At 35.4% G+C, this 13,104-nt stretch overlaps 5 protein-coding genes and 7 pseudogenes across 12 annotated transcripts, besides 3 other annotated features; 10 read left to right on the top strand and 2 right to left on the bottom strand.

Moving 5' to 3' along the window:
- Positions 1 to 3,744: part of a mobile genetic element that runs on past the window's edge.
- Positions 547 to 1,400, bottom strand: TVAGG3_0009400 (annotated as a pseudogene). Its single transcript has one exon. A coding segment is annotated over exon 1 (854 nt).
- On the top strand, positions 2,557 to 3,084 carry TVAGG3_0009390 (protein of unknown function, DUF4107 family; the record flags this gene model as incomplete). Its single annotated transcript, XM_051219852.1, has 1 exon — positions 2,557 to 3,084. The coding sequence occupies one exon, from the start codon at positions 2,557 to 2,559 to the stop codon at positions 3,082 to 3,084; it is 528 nt and encodes a 175-aa protein (XP_051104838.1).
- TVAGG3_0009380 (uncharacterized protein) lies at positions 3,241 to 3,561 on the top strand (the record flags this gene model as incomplete). The annotated part of the gene is made up of 1 exon (XM_001289061.1): positions 3,241 to 3,561. The coding sequence occupies one exon, from the start codon at positions 3,241 to 3,243 to the stop codon at positions 3,559 to 3,561; it is 321 nt and encodes a 106-aa protein (XP_001289062.1).
- Positions 3,562 to 3,744: a terminal%2Cinverted (terminal inverted repeat of Maverick-1B transposon ID:TVAGG3_0009370).
- A 1,693-nt stretch (positions 3,745 to 5,437) lies between these two features.
- On the top strand, positions 5,438 to 5,750 carry TVAGG3_0009360 (annotated as a pseudogene). The gene has a single exon. A coding segment is annotated over exon 1 (313 nt).
- Positions 5,751 to 6,013: 263 nt separating this feature from the next.
- TVAGG3_0009350 lies at positions 6,014 to 7,212 on the top strand (annotated as a pseudogene). The gene has a single exon. A coding segment is annotated over exon 1 (1,199 nt).
- Positions 7,213 to 7,796: 584 nt separating this feature from the next.
- On the top strand, positions 7,797 to 8,186 carry TVAGG3_0009340 (protein of unknown function, DUF4106 family; the record flags this gene model as incomplete). Its single annotated transcript, XM_051219851.1, has 1 exon — positions 7,797 to 8,186. The coding sequence occupies one exon, from the start codon at positions 7,797 to 7,799 to the stop codon at positions 8,184 to 8,186; it is 390 nt and encodes a 129-aa protein (XP_051104837.1).
- Positions 8,187 to 13,104: part of a mobile genetic element that runs on past the window's edge.
- Positions 8,355 to 9,313, bottom strand: TVAGG3_0009330 (annotated as a pseudogene). Its single transcript has one exon. A coding segment is annotated over exon 1 (959 nt).
- Positions 9,330 to 9,642, top strand: TVAGG3_0009320 (annotated as a pseudogene). Its single transcript has one exon. A coding segment is annotated over exon 1 (313 nt).
- On the top strand, positions 9,751 to 9,903 carry TVAGG3_0009310 (uncharacterized protein; the record flags this gene model as incomplete). Its single annotated transcript, XM_051219850.1, has 1 exon — positions 9,751 to 9,903. The coding sequence occupies one exon, from the start codon at positions 9,751 to 9,753 to the stop codon at positions 9,901 to 9,903; it is 153 nt and encodes a 50-aa protein (XP_051104836.1).
- TVAGG3_0009300 lies at positions 10,142 to 10,507 on the top strand (annotated as a pseudogene). Its single transcript has one exon. A coding segment is annotated over exon 1 (366 nt).
- On the top strand, positions 10,556 to 11,155 carry TVAGG3_0009290 (annotated as a pseudogene). The gene has a single exon. A coding segment is annotated over exon 1 (600 nt).
- TVAGG3_0009280 (uncharacterized protein) lies at positions 11,316 to 12,173 on the top strand (the record flags this gene model as incomplete). The annotated part of the gene is made up of 1 exon (XM_051219849.1): positions 11,316 to 12,173. One exon carries the CDS (start codon positions 11,316 to 11,318, stop codon positions 12,171 to 12,173), a length of 858 nt encoding a protein of 285 aa, XP_051104835.1.

The raw sequence follows: 13,104 nt of genomic DNA, 5'->3' as shown, positions 1-13,104 counted from the left end.
TCTTTCAAACACTCTGAACTATAGTTCTTTATGACAATATTGTTTGTCGTTCGTGAGTCAACATTTGATGTTGGTTCAATTGGAACATTAACGGCACCAGCTAAGATGGATTTGCTTCTCATTTCATATAGAATAAAAACCTTTTATATGTATGAAATGAACAATATACTCGACAAGGGTTTGAATGTAAAGCTAACGAATGAAAATATTGTTGAATTCACTGAGACAGGTGCTGTGTATAAAGATGTAGAACTACTGAACAAAAGAGCTAAGGGAAGAAGCAGGAACATGAACAAAGGGTGGAAGCCTATAAAAAATTTATGTCAACGATGGCTCAGGAGGTTCAAACATAAAGTATGCAGAAAGTTATAGAGTTTATGCTCTCAAAGGTGAAAAGCCTTCATTTAAGAACAGCTATTCTAACGCATATCCTCAAAAGCTAACGGATGGGGAAGTGGATGATATGAATGACAGCAAAAATATTAACAGAAATGGCGACAGAGATGCATGGAATTTGTTTACCATCAGTCAATTGAAGGTTAAACTTTAAAACAATGTTGGTCGTTCCCATGGAATATTTTTGACTTTAATGGTATTAGTCATGATATGAATCTCAAGGTATGAACGAGGAGAGATGAGAGACTTATATGCTTCCCAAATTTCTTCAAAAGGTAATGTTATACCTGACTGTTTCCAAATGAGTTCAATGTCATAGCGTGAGAAACCTTGAAAGATAACGAAGTCAGTTATGAGACGTTTTATGTTTAAAGCTAAAAACCTCCATGTTTGCATAAGTATTGCTACAGTTAAGTGGTAATGTCTGACTTTAGTTATGATGTTAGCTAATGGTGAGTCTGGTTTTGACACTAAACCTTTACCAGCGAAATCATCACAAACTAATAAAGTGTTTGATGGATATTTTTGAAGGGGTATTTTGAAAGTTTTGACAGAATGTAGTTTGTAAGTCGTTTCATATCGTAAACTCCTGAGTATTGACGTAAGTGGTGTTTGTCAATAATTCTTTCCATCTCCTCAGAAGTCTTTTGCATTCCTGACTGTATAAATTCAACGATGGCATAATATTTCCTCTTACGTCGAATGTAACGTTGAAGAAATTCAATGAGTTCACTGTCTGGAACTTTAACGACAGAGGCTTGAACTTTTGACATAAATGTTTTCGCTGTTGAGTCCATAGAGTCTGAAGTTGCTGATATAATGATTTGGTCATAATATGAGTCATTTCCTAAACGTTCTGTTATGAGTATATGACGAATGAGGTTAAATGTCTTACCTGAACCCATCTTTCCACAATAGAAATACACACCATTTGAACAGAACTCATAATCTTTGCTGAAAGGAAGAATAAGAGAAGAGTTAAGTTTGTCTGTAGTTTCATTCATGTCTTCATCTACGTCATGTATTAAATGCTTCATTTTATCTCCATTAAAAATGCAAGTCAGAAATATTCAGAACATAGCACCGAGTCTAACTGACAAGAGTATAAAGATATACTATGAACACGTTATGATGAAACCTACCAAAATTCAAGAAAGTCAGTATACTTATGAATATCCAAGACACTGGGTAGAGTATGTAGGAGGTGAGAAAGCTATTGAAATCAGACAAGTTAGAAGTATTCCAGCAGGAAGAACAATATTATTGAAGAACTTTAATGTTTTGAGGTATAATGATGAAACAAAGAAGCAAGATAATTTTCCTGTTGCTGTGTATGTGAACCTAGACACAGGAGATGACATGAAAGTTTTTAACACAAAGCTTCAAACGGTAGTGAGAGAACAACTGACTGCGGAAGGACATCCATTACCTTCAGAAGTTACCATAGCATATAATTTTGAAACAAATTCAATAGATTTTAAAGTCATCTCTGCAAAGAAGTCAGGTTTTACATTTAATGAAGCAGATGTATATTCGAATGAAAACTTCAAAGCTATTGCATGGTTAGATAATGACGATTGCTTTAAGAAAATATTTAAATACAGTGACTCAACGATGTCAATAGATGACCTTCGTGGAATGTTACCATCGACGTTTACAGTAGAAGGTTCAGCAGGATTGCTTACAAGATTGTCAATTGGCGGTATTTGGTCTCGTGAGAACATTGTTATAAAATCCAGTATAAGTGAATTTGCTGAAGAATCTATATTATGTCTTTCAAACTACATGTATTCGCCGTCGAAGCATTATAGTATAACAAACTTTGTCAGTAAGTTTAACATAAGACTTGTCGAACCTTCTTCAATGAAAGATGTTGTGCTACCTAAAGATGGAAAGGATGGACTCATTATTGAGATGATTTTAATAGCATATTAAATGAGTTTGTTTTTGAAGGTCATTCATGATGAAATAACTGTTGTAGAAGATGTTAGCAATTGTTCAGACATTTTGAAGCGTATAGATGATATAAGAAAGAAGTTAGATAGACCGCAAAGCGGTGAGGGCGAAGCCCGTGAGAACGCTTATGTTTCATTGACTTTCTCCAGTAACGAGAACTTTTATGAGATAATATTGAAGAGAGATGATTTTAATATGGTGTAAATGGTAGCTTGGGCAGCTTTAGGCGCAATGGGAACAAAAGCATTAGCATTTGGAGCAAAAGCACTTGGAGCTTATGACGCAGTAAATAAAATGAGTGGAGGAAGGGTTTCAAAGACATTAGATGCAAATAAAGGGAAGATTGGAGGCTGGGTTGCAAAGAAGTTAAGATTAAATAAAATAGGGCTCATAAATAAAGCATCCAATTTGGTTGCGACTGAGTCAGAAAATGCTTTAGGAAAGGACGATGAGTTTGCAAAACACGCAAAAGACTTTAATGACCAGATGAAAGGTGAAACAATGCATTTAAATAGATTCGATGGAACTAAAGAAAATGTTTCTTCTCCACCAGTAGTTCTTCCGTATGGTCCCTATGGAATGTATGGAAACCCTTACGAAAGACCATTTGACCCATTGACTGGTGGAAGTAACTGGTATCATTACGGACGAAGAAGAAAGACAGTCAAGTTGGAGACAGACGTGAAGAAAGCAACTAAAAAGAAACCAAGGAAGAGAGTTATAAAGCAATGAATTCAACAGGGTGAAAAAGAGGTGAAAAAAGAGGTGAGATCTCACCACTTCACCTAAATTTATTTTTGTGCTATGTTTTCATACGTGTGAGGGTGGTGATATCATTAATTTTTAAGTTTATTTTTTAAAATTATTTTTTATTTTATTTTTATATAAATGACGAAAACTATTGAGATAACAAACTACAACGGTCATGAGTTCAAGAATTTGTTCTTCGTTCCTCGTGAAAATACATTCTATCAGATACGAGGGAGAAAGGGTAAAGTTAGTTTGAGCGTTTATGAAGGAATGAAGAATGGAAAGTTTATACAAGCATACGATACAAACGGTAAGCGTGTTTCATTAGCTTTGTCAAAACTTACAGGTATAAACTATAACAGTGATTTTGACCTATATGAAGAAGAAAGTGAGTCAGAAGATTATGAGCTGTTATATGAAGCACAGCAATGGGAGGAGTTGCAATACTTTTGTAAGTGAAAACGTTTATTTTTTTACATTAGTGAGGTGAAGTGGTTGGCGGCTTTGTAAATATTTAAGGTTAAGTTAGTGTTGTCGTTTGTGTTGTAAAATATACGTTAACGGTTTTATAAAGTGTCAAATTCACATATAATGGGTAAGGAGGCGCACAGTGCCTCCGTACACTTGATATGTATACTAACTAAGATATCAATTGATTGCAATTGTTGCCTATTGCAATTTTCATTACGTGGTCTTTTTGCAAAAAAGTGCATATTGGATCATGATCAATGATGAAGTCGCATACTCTGTTCCATCAACAGATATCAATGCATTGAATGGATGCTCAACTGCTGAGATGCCACCTTTATGGTACAAGACTCTCGAACACAAATGGCTCGCAAAGATGCTCATTTATCGAATGGTTCAATGAAGAAAATCCATAACATTCTCCTAAGATTTTTTTTAATTTATCTCAATTAAAAATTTTATTATTACCTAAATTAATTTTGTAAACTATTTTTGAATAGTTTACAATTTATCCTAATGGGACCCATATGCGGGTTCAATTTCTGGTTTCTCATCTAGATATATTATGAAAGTCACTCAAAGGGTGATTGATTTTAGGATGTTCTTAGAAGATTTTTCGTTCATTTATATTAATTTTGTATTCCCGATTTACATTCACTAGCAAATCAATGCATTTCACACTTTAAATGACAATTAAATTCTAAGACATTGCTAGAACTGCAATTTCCATAAAAAGTTTTAGTGTAAATTGCTTAAATAAATAATTATTTTTATTATTTTTCTCCAACAAGCTTGAAAATCAAACGAAAACTTTACAAAATACTTATTTACTCATTTGTAAATATAAATTTCTAACAATTTTTATCCTGAATTTAACATAATACTGTATTTCTAAAATTTGCACTAGTTCATTCCTAATTGATGCTCGGATTTCGGTATTCCATATGTGGTATTACATATTCCAATAAAAGGCACTTAATGTGCATTTTCTAATTCAATTAGATTTGCACATTAAGTGCCTTATTATTATAATAACTTTAATATGGAATAAGTCGAGTTTATTCCAATATACGAGCTTATGCTCATATGTCGGGTTAAAATCTGGCGTTTGGCAATGTCGCAAAACGCCGATATGCTAATTCCTAAAATTTTTTTTATGAAAAAATTCTTTATTCGCAAAAGGTATAGTATTTGCTCATGTACGAACATATGCGAGAAATTCCCATTGACTTTATGCTTACATCGTTTTGTAAGTCATATATCTAATTCACTTCCAATATTATCACATCGACCTTATTTTACATTCTTTATCTCATGATTAGATGAGCAATTGAAGATTTTGTGATATAGGTTAAAAAAAAAAGGTAGTGGGGCTTCCAGGGGCTGCGCCCCTTCTAGCCCTGAAGTTTTTATTTGGAGGGCCTCCAGGCACTTCGTGCCCTCTAGCCCTGAAGATGTTTAGTATAAATGAAGTTTTTTGGGTATTGGGGGCTTCCCGGGCGCGTTGCGCCCTCTAGCCCATAAAAAATTTTTGAGAGTCGTCGTCGTTGACTTTTTTGTAGAGCACTCAAAATAGTATAACTTTGTCCGGACAAGTAAGGGTCTATCGTCGCTACAGGAAAAGTTACGGGCGTTCCAAGGAAGTATACTTTGAGAGACTCTTTAGAAACTTTAGACGTTTTACATAACCATCCATGCTTTTACTTTACATCCGATAAAAGTGGTTTGGAAACCGTTATGAGATGGTTAGAGGACATACATGACTATGAGTTTAGATATGACAAGATAGAATATGAGAGAGGTCCTATAAACCGGAGAAAGTGTCATATAAACATCTGTCGAAAACCGCTTTTTAACTTCACTTAAAATGCCACGTAAGCTACGTAAGAATATACGTAAGAGGAAGAGAGCATTGAAACATCCAATAGTAAAACTGACACCACAACAACAGTTGCAACAACAAATGCTGAATGACCCCACTATGTTGCAACAAATGTCAAGCAATCCTATGCTTTTAAACCGAGTTCTTGGTGCACAGAGTGGAGGTTTAAGAGCGGCACTTTTAGCGAAAATGGCAGGCTATGGTGGAGCTGCAGACGGAACAGCCTATAACCCTCAAAGTCAAATGAATTTGAGTTCACTCAAAAATCAAATATCAGATGTCAAAAAGTCAAACATAGACATACAGAAGCAAATAGGTGAAAACGAAAAGAAACTAGAATATGACAGACACACAAAGAAACTCAATGAGTTAAACGTAGAGAAAAAGAAGAAAGAAGAACAACTGAAAGAACTAAGTACAGAGGAATATGCGAAAAAAGTGTCAGAAAAAGCAGCAGAAGTAGCAAAAATGGAACAAGATGTTGTAAATTTGAAAAACCATACTACTCAATATAAAGTACTGAAAGATGAAGAGATAAAACAAAAAGCCCTGAAGACATATATGGATAGCGATGAGTATAAAAAGAAGTTGAAGCAAATGTAAAGGCAGAAAAACTTTTACAGTTGCAAAACCAAACCGTACAGTATGAAAACTTAGCACAAGAAAGTAAAAATAACGACGCAGCCATGCAAAAGGCAATGAAAAGCGCAGAATATATAAAAGCTAACAATGACTGGTTAGATGCCCAAGCCAACGCTAAAGCAGCCCAACTTATAGGGTCAATAAGGACAAAAATACAAGCGGATGAAGACAGTTCAAATGAAGCTTTAATGAATGCTGACTTTAAGAACGCCTTCGAAGCTCTTCATAGTAAGGTGAAACTAGTGAACGACTTCTCATCTGGAAAGAAACTGAAGTCTGAAGGTTTCGACAAAGAGTTAAGAGAAGTAGCACAAAATATGACGAAAATAACAGATGCAGCAACGAGACAGGCAGTTCAAAGTGCCTATGACGCCGTTAGAGCAACTGTTGTGGAAAGTCAAGAAAAAGAGTTACAACAGACCAAAACAGACCTAGTAAATGCTTTCTTAAAAACGAAAAGTCAGGTAGGACACTATGCTGCAGATGGAACATATGTGCCAGCTGGTGGAACTTATATACCACCAAACCCTCCAAGAGAAGCACCTGCACCAGGACTACCTAAAACATTTACATCGTCACATGGACACAGACACAGGCATGCACCAAAACCAGCACAACAACCAACAGTTCAAAATCCAGCACAACAACCAGCACCACAACAACAACCAGCACAACAACAACCACAAACAGAGCAAGGACATAAAAGAAGTAGAGAACAAGGAAACAAAGATTTCTTAAAAATGCTTAAAGAAGACTATGGTTACCCAGCTACTCTTGACTTTAGTGACAGATATAAAGAAGCTATTAGAAAGTTCAAGGAAGGAAATACTGACCCGAACCTATTTAGCTTTATGGCTCAGCACCAAATGGGATATAATTTCAAACCTGGAAAATACAAGCTCGCTAAGGGATATGATTTAATAGCATATCATCCAAATGACATGAACGAATTTACTCCGAGATATTTGGTGTCAGAGCTAAATGACAATTCAACTCTCTTCATGAAACGCGTAAAAAATAGAGACGGAACGAAAGAAGAAAGGTTTATGAGTCCGGATGACTTAGATAGGGAACTTGTTAAAAACGGTCTCGGAATATATGAAATGCCAGCAGATGAGGTACAAGAAACTCCACAGGAAGAAGTTCAGATACAACCAGACATGGAAGAAATAGTTCAGCAACAACAGCTAGAAGAGCCTGAAGGAAACGAACAAGTCCCTCCTTTGGAAACTAACTTCACAGAACTAGATGAAGATTTGGAACAGCCGAAAAATCTTGACCCTCAACAAGAGTATGAGGTGAATATGGAATCTTTCCAAGAGTCTAAAAAAATTCGGCTGGCATAGTAGAAGAATATCGAAAAATGTTTGCCGACATACAAAAGACTCCAACACCAGATGAAAATATTCAGCATAGAATGGAAGTACTGAAAGAAAATGTACGCGAATACAATAACCCTTTTTACTTACGACCATATAACGTTCAATCTTTGGCTGAACTCGGTGAAAATAAAAGGTTAAATTTCAACAAAACATATAGAAATGAAACATTGTTTAAAGTTCATTCAGAACCTAACCAATATGGAAACAAACCTACTTTTGTTTCTGCAGACTATGGAACTACAATGAGATGGGGTCATAAAGCTAACCCGGATAGGTGGTTCATAAACTTACAACCACAATTCCAAGAAGTTGTAGACGCAATGGAAGTCAATGGTGAACCAGATTTAGCTGGTATTTTCAGCGCGGCTTTAATGCCATTGAAAGATATGAAACATGCAGATATTTTGGACCAGTATGAAATGAACATGGCTGATGGAAATATAACACCTGACGTTCTAGAACATTTATCTCAAAGAACTACACAGAACCATAAAGATGGTATATTTGGTGAAGAGTTTAGAAAGAAAGTTAGGGAGACAGAAGGAAGAGAACCTATTGTACATGACCTTGCAAACGAAAGTTTACAAAATGTCATAAAAACTTACTTTGCAGACAATGAACCGAGAAGGGATGAATATTTAAGTAAACTCAAATGGACAGTACCAAATGAAATGTTAGTATTGAAAAACATGTTCCTTGACAAAAGGTAAAGGATATGATGTTAAAGACAACGTTAAGTTTGCTATAAATTGTTACTGGAGTAACACTGAGGGAGGAGGAAACCATACACATCGCGTTTCAGGGTATACGCAAACAACGGGACAAAGTAAAGACTACATGCCACCTTACATGACAGTTTACGCATGGTATAGAAATGCTTAGTCGTCATTTTCAACTTCTTTAGCATATTCGTCAGGAGTTGTCTTATATTTGTTAGGAACTGTCTTTGAAAGTATACCACCTTGAACTTTGACAAGTTTGAAACGAGGTCTGGCAATAGTAGTTTTATCTTCTGCTTGCAGTGTGTACATTTTGCCATGTTTGCCTAAAACTTCATAATATTCTCTTGTATACTTTCTTCTATTTTTACGAACACGAATGTGAGTACCTGTCGGGTTCCCATTGTTGTCATAGTCAATAGTATTTTCATATGGGTCGCGTTTAGGTATTTCTATTTTTACTTTGTCACCTTTCTGAAGTTTGAAGCCCGGCATTCTTTCTTGTTTGTCTCTTTTGACTAAATTATTAAATATATAGTCTTTCTCTAAGTCAGGGTTGTTTTTCATTTCTTCGGGGAGTGGTTTCCCAAACCTTTTTGTTTACGGTTATTGTAAATATTTAAAACTTGTCTCATCTTTGCCATGGAGAAGTGTCTATATTTGTCGTCATATGACATTTCATTTGCTTCACCACCTTGTGGTTGGTTTAAGTCTCTTAACATTTTTATACAACCGTCAATGACACCAAGAGCAGAATGGTTTTGGTCGACAATGAAATATTGGTTTACATTTTTTGAACGCAGATAGTTTTTAATATCGTCTGATTTGAAAGAACTTTCACAGTCAGATGTCAGTTTTGTTGGATGGTATTTGTCAACGAATATTGTCAAAGCAGTTTTCACATCTAAAATATTTTTGGACCATAATGGTATGGCTTCACAGTATCTTGTGTTTTGACCGACAAATATTAGCCAGTATGGTGGTCCATCTGTTCTAACTCTCGGAATGTTTTCCAAGATATCCATAAACCAAGCATTTGGTGTTGAACTAAAGATTTTTATCATGAGTGCTTTCTTTGTTGCTTTAGAAACATAGGGGTCCTTGTTTGAATTCGTCATTTTTAACCCATAAGAAATGGGTTTATTTGGCGCGTTAGCAGGAGTTGCATCCAGATTTTTGCCCGCAGTGGGAACAATAGCCAGAGGTGTATTTGGAGTTGGAAGGAAGATTTTGAGTACATTAGGTATACTTAAAGAGAAAGCACAACCTATTATACAAACTGTACAGAAAGGTTGGGATGTAGCACGAGATGCAACAAATCTTATTCCAAATCCTGAAACAAGAGGAAAAGTTCAAGGATGGATGGACAATGTAGGAAGACAAGCAGGAAACTATTATAACAAAGCAAATGACTACTATAACCAAGCAGGACACTATATGGACCAAGGTGAAAGATTCTTTAACAGAGGATATAACCATGCACAACAGTGGGTAAACAATAACCAACCGCAACCACCTCAAACTTGGGGAATGTAAAATTTTTTACTGAGATGAAATGAACAATACAGCATTGAGACAAATGGGTTCAAGATGGATTTGTCGGCTTCCAGCAGTTACACCACGTGTTTGTCAAGTTCTTCCTATACCTCAGGAAGTTTTAGACCGACTTAAAAAACCTAAACAACCAGTTGAAAACAAACCAAACTAAAATTTTTTACTGAGATGAAATGACCGAAGAAGTTGAAACGGTAGATTTGACACCACAAACAAAAAGTTCAGAACCATTGTCAAAACCTGTCAAAGAACTTACAGATGAAGAGAAAAATTCAATAATAGAAAGTGCCAGGTCTGGAAATACAAACTCTAACTACAAAGTCACTTTTCATAAAAATGGAACGGCAAGTATCTCAAAAAAGAAACAGACTCTCACAAATAAAATATTGAAGTCTGAAGGAGCTTTCGAGACAACAGATGGAAAAGTTTACTTCACTGACCAACAGTTCATTATAGAACATCTCATTGACTTAGAGTCGAAATATTCTAAACTTTACAACAAACACAAAAAGTTGAAAGGAAAACAAAAACAAATGGCATATGATATTTATGAAGATGTTGACGACACAACTGTTCCTGCAAGTGAAGTAAAGTCAAAGGAACCGAAAAGTGACGAAAAACCGGTAGAAGAAGAAAAACCAAAAACTGAAGATAAACCAAAACCAAAGTTTAGTTTCCAAACTAAACCAAGTCAACCTTCATTAGCTGGTATGGGTTGGCGTCAAAGACTTATGGCAGCAGGCGGTTATGTTAAGTAAAGAGAAAAAAAATATTTTTTTATTTTTATAAAAATGCCCCCATATAGAATGGATAGAAAATCTGCTAGAATAAAAGCAGAGTTGCAAAGATATGGTTGGAGAGTTTCGAAGAATTTTAAATATAGGAAGGGAAGACCCATAAAAGTCTATGACAAATTGTCTGGTCTTCGCTACGAAATGGATTTGGAAACAGCACGTGCAAATTATCCAAACAGACTAGAGAGGTTAGAAGAAGAACGTCTTATGGACATGCCTTTCGATGTTAGTGAACCTCAAGTTGAAGGACACGACGGCTTTGCCAGATTCTACTGGAAACATGACGAACAATTGCATCCTTTGAGAAGGAAAAAAGGAAAAGGTGAAGACACACATGCTCCCATGGAAAGAACAAGATATGCATATGAGAAGTACCGTGAAGTTAGAAGTCAAATTACATCTGGTCGAACCTTTACAGTAAACTTTGACGAAGGAAAGAACAAAGAAGGCTTCATGGGTGTACTTGCTGCCATACAAGACGGAAATAAGAAAGGACACAATCTCAGATTGACCATAACAGATTTGGATAGTCACATTTACTATGCATATGGCAATGTCACAACAGCTGCAATGCTTCTTGACGCTTTCAAGACTACAAAGAGAGAACAAATGGTTGACTCCGACTCAGACATTTTGAATGCAATTGAAGGAATTGCAAGTGTCAAGTTCGAATGGTACCAACCTAACCCTCAAGCAGTCAGACAACATGTTTGTTAGATGAGAAATATGAAATAAAAACGTTTTCAAAACCATATATTTTTACATATATTAAATGCTTCAGGTTGAAAAACAAAGAACAAAAGTAGCAGATACAAAACCGTTAGACTATATCTTTACAAATGCTGGTAGGACTATTTCAGATGAAGAAATTTCATCCCGAGCATACAGGTTTGACTATCCAGTTCGTTGGCTTCAAAGTCCTTCAGATGCAAAGGCAATAGGATTTAGAAGAGTTTTGTTTTCAAATAGAACTAACGCATTTATGTTCGCAGTATATTTTCATGGGCAGTATAAAGGTTCTGATGGTCTTATAGACAAATTTGATGAAATGAGAATCTTTACAGTTCGTTCAGACGAAAGTCTTGAGAAAACTCTAAATGACTTTCAAACTCAAATGAACAAATACTATTGGGAATTTCAAGAAAAATACGACTCTTTACTAAATGGAACATACTATCTGAAACTAGAATATGACAAGATGAACTCCACCGTTTCATTTCAAAAGATTGAAATTAACCCTCCAAGAGATACAGAGTTTTTATTTTGGAAAGTAGACAAACGTTCTTGGGCACAATTTCTTCGGTTACTAAACCAGAACGAACCATTACCACCAGATGGTCCATTTAAATTTATACTTCCACCAGCAGATTTGACAGTTTATAGAAACGTGTTTGACCCTCAAAATGTTATGTGCCATGCAAGTTTCAGTTCAAGCAACAATAGTTTTCTATGTATCGGTAAGGACTTTTATGACTTTGCTTCTAAATTCTACGAACCACCTAGTAACAGTTTCTCTGACTTTCAAGTTTGGTTCACAACAAATGGTGTGCAACATATTGTTCCATTGTACTATGACTTTTATCTCGAATTGTCTTTCATATACAACTACGGAAAAGTGCTGAAAAAGTGAGTTTATGTTAGCATGTTAGATCTCACCTCTTTTCTCACCTCTTTTTTCACCCGTTGAATTTTCATGAATTTCCTTAAGATAGAAAAAAAGTATTGAAAAATATATTTTAGGGTAGCATGTTAGATCTAACACGTTTTCTAACATTTTTTCGAACATCGTAGAAAACTCATGAAAACAATTTATTTTTGACCTAAAGACGCAAAGCGGTGGGACATAGCCCAAAAAATATATTTTAGGGTAGCATGTTAGATCTAACACGTTTTCTAACATTTTTTCTAACATCGTAGAAAACTCATGAATTTTATACAGAATTCGGCAAAAATATATTTTTGAAGAACTGTAGGTGCTACCATGTCACCATGTTACCGGGTAACCATGTGTCACCAGGTAAACTAACTTCTTTTAAAAAATGAGACAACATGACATTTTGACAACAGTCGGGAAAATGTCAAGACTTCTTCATCGCAATGAGTGTAAATGAACCAAAAATATATTTTATGTTAGCATGTTAGATCTCACCTGTTTTTTCACCTGTTTTTTCACCCGTTGAATTTTGTATAAAAACCAACCGCCGGTTTTCTTCCGGTTGCTATATTCTTCACAAAATGCTTGTTTTGAGGTCGAGCCACTTTTGGCTCCACCGTATTCTTTCAACCAAAACTCATGAAATTTGTTCTGAATTCAATAAAAATATATTTTATGTTAGCATGTTAGATCTAACACGTTTTCTAACATTTTTTCTAACATCGTAGAAAACACACAAAACTCATCTAATGGCTCGATGTTGTCCATTGTACTGTTTCAAGACAAGACTTGCACTGCTTCAAGACAATATTTGTACTTTTTCAGAACAAGACTTGTACTTTTTCAGAACAATACTTGTACTTTTTCAGAACAAATTTCCCGTAAAAGCTCTCAATTTGTGAGAAAA

Source organism: Trichomonas vaginalis, chromosome IV (assembly GCF_026262505.1).
Source record: "Trichomonas vaginalis G3 chromosome IV, whole genome shotgun sequence".
Classification (NCBI taxonomy): domain Eukaryota; phylum Parabasalia; order Trichomonadida; family Trichomonadidae; genus Trichomonas; species Trichomonas vaginalis.
Note: the sequence above shows the minus strand (reverse complement) of the source record. Positions and strands in the feature narration are given on the sequence as shown.